Below are 10524 nucleotides of genomic sequence, written 5' to 3'. Positions count from 1 at the left end.
GCCGTTTGGCAAGGCCCACAACTTAACAAAGTCCCGTTCGGTTCAATCGCTATTCGCTCTGCCTGCATCTTGTCCAGGGCTACGTTCGCCAACGGCGGCGGGCGACAGTCCAGCTCCCCACTGCTCAACTTTTCGCCCAGGGTTCGAGCGGGTGTGTGTGTGTGTGTTGTGTGTGCGTGTACGCGCGGATATATAAGCACTGACAACTTTTGATGGAGACCAGTTGATGCTGAGCCGTCGACGGGGCTGGTGGCGAGCCCCCCAAAACCTCCTCGAAATGATTCCGGCTGTCCCCTTCTCGTGTCTTCCCGCTCGGCCACGAGCCATATGAAAGGGCATTTCTGCCCCGAGATGCTCGGCCGGTTCGAATGGCGACGGCGGCAGAAGTTTTTTTCTTCCCTCCCCTCAGCCGCGGAGAAAGAAGCGGAGGCGCGGGACGGACGCGAAGGACGCAGCCCCGCCACTGCACCAACCTGCAGGCTGGTGGAATCCGTGGGATGGGAGGGGGCGCGCGCCCCTCAGCTCCCCGTGGCCGCCGCCGCCGCTTGCGTTCCTCCCTCTTTCCCTCCCTCCCTCCCGCCTCGGCCCCTCCCTCCTTTCTTCCCTGCCCGCCCGAGAAGGTGTGTGGCCGCTCTCGGATTTCCCCTCATTCGCTTGAGCTTCTTCTCAGAAGCCAGTGCCGCAAAGAGCTGCTTAGGGCTGCGCTGGTAGCGAGCTGCAGCTCGGCGGGGGCCAGAGGCTCCTGCCCCAGCTGAGGCTCCTTTCGGCTCGTTTTCCCCACCGGGCACTTGGGTGCGCCGTTTCCCTCGAGCCTGCCTGTCCTTTGCCTCCGTCGGGTGTCCCCCCCCCCACAACCCCTCCCGCGCTTCTTCGTCGGCGCTTTGTTCTTAAACCCAGCCTCGCGCTCGCCGCCTTTCCTCCGCCCGGTGTCTTCTTTGGGTCCGCCGTGGACTTTGCCTTGTCATGTCAAGATGGAAGGCAGGAGCGAGTGGCTCGCCTCCTCGACCCGCCCTGAGGGCTTCGAGCAGATGAGGCTGAAGAGCAGACCCCGGGAACCCTCGCCCAGCCTGACCCGAGTGGGCTCCAACTTCTACAGCGCCGTCAAGCAGCAGGACTACAGTGCCAGCGTCTGGCTGAGAAGGAAAGACAAATTGGAGCATGTAAGCCACTTTTGTTGCTCTCTCTCTCTCTCTCTCTCTCTCTCTCTCTCCTGAAACGCTTGGCTAACCGCCGTTCCCTTTAAATCCTTCTTTCGATTAAGTCCGCCAGGCGGGTTAATCGACCCATTTTACAGGTGCGAAAGCTTGAGTCGGAGCGGAAACTTTCTTGACGACTTGCGGCGTTTTGGGCTGAGGGAGAATTCGCACCCAGGACTCATAGACGTGCTCGTGAAGTCAGGATGAGGCTAGCTTTTTACTTCGACCTGGCACAAGACCAATTTGATATCAACACTACCCCTCAATATGGGTTGTCCCTACTTAAACCTACCTCCCAAGAATACCAAAAGTGGAATAAAAAACATAGTTATCTGGGGACAGCATTTAAATGACAATCCCATGTATGCTGATTTGGGACCATGTCCCATCTGGATTTACTTCCGAATAAACATATATAGGATTGCATGTGATGTAATATACTTTATCCAGTATGATGCCCAAATAGTTAGTCACTGTTCAGTCTCCTCAGAAGTGCAAATAGTTTTCTGTTTTCATATTATATGCTTCATCTCTCTCTCTTTTTAAACCACTATCTGCTGCAATCCAGTTTTTACATCTAGGTCCCATGAAGGCATCTAATTGCTGAGAGGTCATGGAAACTCTGGAACATTGTAGAACACTTCTCCAACTGAATGCATCCTGCGGTGTTATGATAATTTAGATGTAGCTGATTTTTTTATTTTGTATTTAGAAGTATAGACTTGCTGTATTCTAGGTATATTTTTTTCTAGATATATTTCTTACATGGCTATGTAAGGTTGTGCAAAGTAGATTTGATTGCGCTGTCAATTCCTGCAGGAATAATGTTAACTAAGGGGTTTTGGGGACCAGGAAACAATTGAAGCTATGGCTGGCTGCAATGAACATTTAATGCTGGCTTTAAGGTACTTGGAAATATTCCTGTAGTTCAGAGGTTTTACAGCAATGGATTGTCATGTTCTTGTGTAGTATATGGCATTAATGAGTTGTATGAATAATGGAACAGCATATTTTGATTTTGATATTAGGTTAAGTACGTACTTGTAGGAAGAAAAGGAGTTTAACTCTAATGTGAAGTTTTGTTGCATGTATGTTAGCAAGCAAGGAAACAGTTAAGTTTTATAATGCAGCAGGCTTGCTTAAGGGGATGCTGTGTACTGCTCAAAATAAGGTGAAATAAAGAGTCCCTATGTTCCTTATATGCAAAATATGAACAATAAAGTGCAGTTAATGCAAGTTAGTTCCTTGAAAGAAATCACTGTAGCAAAATATTCTGACTTTTGTATAAAGCTACAGTACATGAACTAGTGCCAAGTGATGTAATCCAAAATACAGGCAAAGGTGCAGTAACTGGAATGGTGAAAGCCTTGCATTCCGACAGTATTGTATACCGCTATTTATTTAAGAAAGGAATCTGGAAAAAACAAATATCAGTAAATTACAAAGCCCAAATATGGATTGTATTTTAGTAATTTATATCAAAGCAGAATGATCAACAGTGGAAAGTTAAACTCTTGAAATATCCTCAGCAGCCTTATAGCAATTTTATGTATCTTGATTCAACAGGGGTTCTAAATAGCAGATTAAAGCAAAACTACTGACTTTGCTTCAGTACATTTAAGTTTGGACAATAGATCAGTTTCTTTTTGTTATGCATCAGTGTTTTAACTAAATGTAGCATATTTACTAACCTTAACAATAAAAGAAAGAACTAGATAATTGTAATCGGGGTTAAAAACACATTTGTTATGTTTTATATATAAATACCTAATGTATCTAATCTTGAGCCATGGCAAAATGATTGATTGAAAGAAATTTATTGACCTGAGAATATGGCAGTGAATTAAGGTGGATAAATACACATAAACACGGATATTAATGTGATTGTGGGTTTTTTAAAAAATTAAGAGTGTAATTCTGTCTGCATAATGGTCATGGCCATTTGAGTTCAGTGATAACTCCATTTGTTAATTTATTTGGTGGAGTATATTCTACATATCTATATTTCTGGAATGGGAAAAATGCGTAAGCATAGAGGATTTAGATAGTTTCTCACAAAGAATGTACAAACCTTCCTGTAAGTTGTTTCACAACATGCAATATGTTTTTGGAGTTTATAACGGATGCTTTTGTAATTGACAATCTGCTATCAACCATAGGTAACTTGGTAAATCCAAGTATTTTGGACTACAAATTCCACAAATTCTTGCCATTTGCCGGAGTGGCTGTGTAATTAACTGAAATAAAGGGGAAAAAATTGGAGTGTATTAAGTCATCTACTCCTACTTTATAGCAACTTTTTATTTTATTTATATTTAAAACATGTTAAACATTCCAATGTTTAAACATTTCAAAATAGTGCAAAAATTTAAAAAAATAATCTGAACCAATACATACACACAATGAATATTCAACTTACCTAATAATAAATACATTATAATATACTGCATTTTTTAGAAGTTCATGTGAAGTGCAGATAGTAATTGATGGTAGTAGGAGGGGTGGGTCAGCATGAAATCCACTTAAAAGGTTTATTGTTGAGTTTAGATTGGGCAGTCTGATTTGGAATTAAAGCCATGTCTGTATATGAGTTATCTGCCTTTCTTCTGTTGGATGAATACAGGAATTAAGCTGAGCACACTTCACCAGCTATTGTATTCATTAAACAGTGGTAGCAGGAAAAACAATATTAGATGAATAAAATAGCATTGATAGGAGGGACATGACAGTCTGCATTGTTTGCAACATCAACATTGATATTTATTCCTTGTCTTACTGTGTTTCTTAAAAAATATCCTTGGAACAAAATACATCCTATTTGATCATGTGGCTGAAATATTACAGTCTTGGAGGGGATTCTGGTCACATTATTCTTCAGTTTTAGCAACCGCCTGCTAGCCATTCACTTAGATAATGCTAGCCATGGAACATGCTGAATTTGAAGGACTTAACTTTTTTTAAAAAAATGGCAATCATTTTAATATAACTGCAGTTTGCATTGAGCAGCAGTTTTTCTTTATGAATATTTACAAGCCAGAAACATGTACAGGATGGGAGTCATGCAGCATATAAATTTAATACATAAAATAAATAAATCCAATCCTTTCCTCAAAATGATGAAAGAAACATTATGCCATTTTGATACATGTTCCATCCCTTTCATATGTGCACGTGACATCACAACGTAGGCACAAAGAGTGTATTTTATATCGCAATGGCACAACGATGCTTTCGTCATTTGCTGTCCTGGTAATTGCCTCCGTAAATATCTATGACTATAGAAATAAAGACAGTCTAAGCTTGTGCCATTGTATAGATTTTTTAAAAAACAATTATTGTGATGGAGAAGAAGCAAAGAACTACTATAATATAATTTCTCTGCCATAAAACTAGCATCCCCTTGTTTTCAGTTCTTGGGTTATAGGAGTATTTTCAAACTGGACAACATCCAAATGGTATGAGTTATGGATTGAGGGGTCCTTGCTGCTCTCTGAGGTTGCTTGTTTTTTGCAGATGTTTCATTACCCAAACTAGGTGACATAAATCAGTGCTAGTCTAGACTAGCAAACAAGCAAGCTCGGAGAGCACCAAGGACCCCTCATGTCAACCCTAAGCTATAAATATTCTCCTTTATTAGTATGGGAATTCCTCAGAATTCCCAGCTAGCAAAGGGATTGTTAGGAATTCTGGATGTTGGAAATCCATAAATCTGGAAGTTGCCCAAGATGGAAAACCCTGGCTTTGGATAAGATGAAGCAGAAAACGAATGTAACAAATTCTAAGTTAACCTTCTGTATCTTTCTTTCTCCATGCTCCATCACTCTGGGACTTCTCAATTTTTTTTGTGCCCCTCGCCATGTCACTGTGGTTAGGGTTGGTATTAATAATTAAAATATAATCTAAATATCAATTGAAACTTGGATAGACCCTCAAGACTTTACAAATGAACATCATTTTATTGAAAGTAAACAAAATAAAATTTAAAGCCATATTTTAATGAGAAGTATGAGCTTTTTATCTGGATTTTCAGCCCAAACACAGACCAGTGTTCTTGCAGATACAGAGTTATCATATTTTCAAGTTAAAACATGTTTTAATAGGTGTTTTAAAATTAGTTGTGGTATTAGTCATTCTTTAAACAAAAGAAAGCTCTGAATCCAATGTTTATTTTTTAATAGATGAGGACATCTTTTTATGATTTATTCATCCTTCCCTTGTGTACAGTTATTTTACTCCCCAAAATCAGAAAAACAGTACTGTAAAAAAAGAGATGATTCCTTTAGTTGGGCTGCAGTGTGCAACAGAGATAACATTGTCTCTTGCTTTAAATCAGCTCTCTTAGTACTTATCTATAGATTTTTTTTTTCCTAACCATGGCAGGAAGATGCCCTATAGTTTTATAGGCAATGTCTTTACAATGCTGCTTTCATCTAAACTCCAGCTCATACTGTACTCTTTTTCCTCCCTTGTATCAAAGAGATAAGTATCAAATCAGATGGTCAGAGTGTTGTATAGCAGCCATATGCCATCAAGGCATGATTATTTTGCCTTGTTAGCATATACAATGAGTTCGACCACAATAGCAACAACTACAAGAAGAACAATAACATTTCAGCTTCGTATAAGACGTGGGAAATTTTGCTTTTCAAAGAAGCATAATTTTACCTGGGTTTAGCAAGCTTACTCCGTAGGAAAAAAATCTCTCACATAAATTTCCCAAGAATTTATTGAAGCTATTATCTATTGAAAGATTGCATTCTCACCACTTTATATTGCTTCTACTGACTCCAGTAACATAATTAACAATTTGAGTGTCAGCTCTGGAGGCCATCTTTTCTTTTGGATCTTCAGGGCTGCTACACTTAGTGTTGTGGGAAAGTGGGATTTGGGTTACTGCCAAGGTTCCAAGTAACACCCCCAACCAAGTAAGACTTAGAGGCAAGCAATTCCTCAAAGATCCATTTTATTAGAGATGTCATATTGGCACATCTGGGAAAACCCGAATCCCGAGTTTTCCCCACCCAAAAGGAAGTCAAAGTCCCTTCCCCTGCACTCACATGTCCATCACATGGTCCAATCAATCCACTGTCCTAACTGGAGATGCCTCCCAGTCACGCCACTCCAGGTGCAGGCTGAACATCCTTGACTCTCAGAGAAAAGAATGTTGTTATGGCTAAATAACTCTACCAACTCCATGCAATCCCGCCCCCCTACTTTCCACAGCACTAAGTGTGGCAGCCCTGAAGATCCAAAAGAAAAGATTGCCTCCAGGCTGACACTCAGATTGTTAATTATGTTACTGGAGTCAGTAGAAGCAATATAAAGTGGTAAGGATGCAATCTTTCTATAGATAATTATGTAAATTAAAATAGCTTCTGATTGGATATAGCAAAGCAATTAAATATAATTGATTGGATATAGAAGAAGCTTATGTATCAGTGAGATTGGATATGGAGTGGATTCTATGAGAGAATAGAGTGGAATTACAAAAAGAATACTATACTGAGAGAATACAGAGGACATTCCACGAGTTGCTGTGTAATCAGTTGAGGTTATGGGGTTTATGCTAAATTGGCCTTGGTTCCCAGAGCCAATGCTTGTCTCTTAATATTATCGCCTTGTTATCTCCTTGTTGCTATATCAACTCCCTACATACGGTCACTCAAGCACTCATCACTTCCCGCCTGGACTACTGCAATGCTCTCTACATGGGGCTCCCCTTGGGGTGCACCCGGAGGCTGCAGTTGGTCCAGAATGCGGCCGCGTGGGGGATTATGGGAGCGACGGGGCACTCACATATAACACCTCTCCTGCGCGAGCTGCACTGGCTTCCTGTGGTCTTCCGGGTGCGCTTCAAGGTGTTGGTGACCACCTTTAAAGCGCTCCATAGCTTAGGGCCAGGGTATTTGCGAGACCGCCTTCTGCCGCCAATAGCCTCCCACCAACCGGTTCGCTCACACAGAGAGGGCCTCCTCAGGGTGCCGTCAGCCAGACAGTGCCGGCTGGCAACCCCCAGGGGGAGAGCCTTCTCTGTGGCAGCACCTGCCCTCTGGAATGACCTGCCCCCTGAGATACGCACGATATCGGTTTTAATTGGGTTGTTTTAAATTCGGGCCAAAATTATTTAATTGTTTTTAAAATGTTTTTAAATTTTATATGCTATGTTTTATCCTGGCTGTACACCGCCCTGAGTCCCGCAGGAGAAGGGTGGTATAGAAATAAAATAAAATAAAATAATAAATAAATAAACATTCTTTGGTATAGCTGATCCAGCAGAGTTGTTTCTCAAATCTCCAGGAAATTAATTAAGGGAAGGGGATATTTTGCTTTGTTTTACTTGTCTTTTCTTCTACGACTCCACAGGGTTTTCCAAGAAGATGCATTTGGCAACTCCCCATTATATTTTCCTGCAGCAACCTTTCATGTTCAAACTGAGAGACATGCTGACTTATGCTAGAGCACAGTACTAGTTTTAGGATTTCATGGGTATGGAATTGGGAGTCCTGCAATAGCTTTGAGGAGCAATTAATATGGTTCCCTGAGTTCATAGATATTTGCAAATGTATTTGTATGCAGCTAGTCCTTGACTTACAACAGTTTGCTTAGTGACCGTTTGAAGCTACAACGGCACTGAAAAAAGTGACTTATGGCCATTTTTCACACTTATGACCGTTGCAGCATCCCCATGGTCATGTGTTTTACATTCAGATGCTTGACAACTGACTCACAATTATGACAGTTGCAGTGTCCTGGGATCATGTGATCCCCTTTTGCAACCTTCTGACAAGCAAAGTCAATGGGGAAACCAGATTCACTTAACAAGTGTGTTACTAATTTAACAACTATAGTGATTCCCTTAACAAACATGGCAAGAAAAGTCGTAAAATGGGGCAAAACTCACTTAACAAATTTCCCACTTAGCAACATAAATTTTGGGCTCAATTGTGTCGTAAATTGAGGAATACCTGTATAGCTTTAAACATTGATATACTACATGCTTCAATGTCCTACTTAATTTCACATTTTTAGCTATCACAAAGAATACTTTTAAGGTAATGAGCTGGAAAAAGTAGGTGAGAAATACTGTGTTATTCTTAGGTTATTGGGAAGATGTGCTGAGTTGATAAGCTTTACCTTAGCCAGAATATATTGCTGAATATATGTTGTTCTTTCAATTTTGTAACAAGTACAGGTAGTCCTCGAGTTACGACCACAATTTAGCCCAAAATTTTTGTTCCTAAGTGAAACATTTGTTAAGTGAGTTTGCCCCATTTTACCACTTTTCTTGCCAGAGTTGTTAGGTGAATCATTGCATTTGTAAGTTAGTAACATGGTTGTTAAGTGAATCTGGATTCCTCATTAAGTTTGCTTGTCAGAAGGTTGCAAAAGCTGATCACATGATCCTGGGACACTGACACTGCCATAAACATGAAACACTTGCCAAGTATCCGAATTTTGATCATGGGGATGCTACGGTGGTAAGTGTGAAAAACAATAAGTCACATTTTTCAGTTCCGTTATAACTTTGATCGGTCACTAAATGAACTGTTGTAAGTCAAGGACTACCTGTACATACAAGGTTATGGTATATTCCAAAACTGTCTACTTCTATGCACACAAAGGTGGTATGGAATTATTTGTAGTTGTTGAATTCCGCTTCTGTCCTGATCAAATATTCAAGAAATACTTGATGTTTAACAATTAGGAATTAGGCAATAATTCATAAAATAAAGTTTTGTAACTTTTTCATACTAAGTAATTATCATCATGGTACTGATGATATCAATTATAAGATTAAAATATACAATTTTAATGGTCCAGGAACTAAATCTTTAATTGTATGAACATACTACTACACTCCTATAATGGGACTCTTCCCATTCCTTATCTCTTCACTTTCTATATCTCACATGCACTCTGTAAGGGCTTGGATGACCGCTGTTCCCAATTTATTTATCTAGTTTTTATTTTATTTATCCCATTTTTAATTATGTTGAGTTGTGCTATACAACAAAGACAACCAACAGACAGAGACACACACAGAGAGAAAATAAAATAAAACCATACATCATTTAAATGACTCAAATGTGCAAAGTGATGAGTGAACTATCTAAGGCTGAAAACTGCCTGTTTACTGTTTGTTACAATCAAACTGCCAGATAAGCTGTTTTAACCTTATGAATATTTTAATGGCTTTGAGGAAGAATTCAACGTTGAAGAGACTCAGGAAGCAAAATGAGATAAAAGAAAAGGCAAAATGAGATAAGGTAGACCAAGGTGGAGAACTTTTCCCCCCCTAATGACATGGGGAACATGAGAGGGAGATTAATTTAGATCAAGTTGCATGGGATATGATCATGTGAGGGGTAAATAGAAATTGTAAGGAATATTGGAATTCTCTGAATGAAGCTGAGTGATGGCCACGATAGCAAAGTGGTGAGGAAGAGGAGAGAAACTATTAGCCAAGTTGGACTGACTTGAATCAATCAATCAATCAATCAATCAATCAATCAATCAGTTAGTAGTAAGTCAGCAAGAATTACTATATGTGTGCATGCAGTACACATTGTCTTGCTCATTTCATAAGCTCTTTCAGGTTGATCGTGAAAAAGGTTTCTAGAAATAATGAGTACAGAAACTAAAACATACCAGAACGTCTAATGCAACTACTTGCTACCTACAAAAATATAGCCTCATTTCTGAGTACTTACTTATCTTGCCTTTTTATCTGCAAATAAAATGAGCTTTTATCTTTAGGTAAGTAGGACAAGCAGATTTCCCCCCCCTGGAAAGTACAATAATAGACTACTTCATTTTCAAGAGGTTTGCAGATGAGACAAGGTATTGGATGTCCTAGATATGATCCCAAATAATAGGAAAATGCTAGTGGAAAAGATAAAACCCTTGGAAACTTTGGAAGGAACTGCTATATCATCTTGGAAAGTAAGATATTAGAGAAAGAGAATTTTTAGCATAAATATATGTGCACACTGGATCCAGGAGAACCAATTTTAACAAGGTTAAAGAAGTACTAAGGATTGCATGGGCAGAAATCTTTCAGATAAAAGAAATTCAGGAGAGTTGGAAACTTGTAAAATATAAGCTACAGAAAATACATTCTAATAAGAACAAAATGGGTGTTGCTTAGCAAAACTTTGTAGGTAATAAGGACTTTTCAGCTAAACTGAAGAGCCTTCTCTGCCATTGCACCTGCTGTCTGGAACATCTTACCTCCTGAAGTGAGATCAGCCCCAACCCTCCCGACCTTCCGTAAGAGCTTAAAGACCAGTTGGTTTTGGGCACTAAGGGAGGGGCTTCATTTTAGGGG

General features: G+C 40.0%; 1 protein-coding gene across 1 annotated transcript in view; it reads left to right on the top strand.

Annotated features, from left to right (window-relative positions):
* Window positions 1–620: 620 nt before the first annotated feature.
* PLD5 (phospholipase D family member 5) overlaps window positions 621–10524 on the top strand; it is a 79330-nt gene continuing 69426 nt past the window's right edge. The window contains exon 1 of the mRNA XM_034428259.2: window positions 621–1160. Within this exon, the coding sequence (XP_034284150.2) occupies window positions 972–1160 (189 nt within the window). The 5' untranslated portion in view covers window positions 621–971. The remainder of the gene's footprint in view (window positions 1161–10524) is intronic.

Source organism: Pantherophis guttatus, chromosome 1 (genome assembly GCF_059756535.1).
Source record: "Pantherophis guttatus breed Tessera chromosome 1, ASM5975653v1, whole genome shotgun sequence".
Classification (NCBI taxonomy): domain Eukaryota; kingdom Metazoa; phylum Chordata; class Lepidosauria; order Squamata; family Colubridae; genus Pantherophis; species Pantherophis guttatus.
The sequence above is the reverse complement of the archived record's forward strand: the minus strand, read 5'-3'. Positions and strand labels throughout refer to the sequence as shown.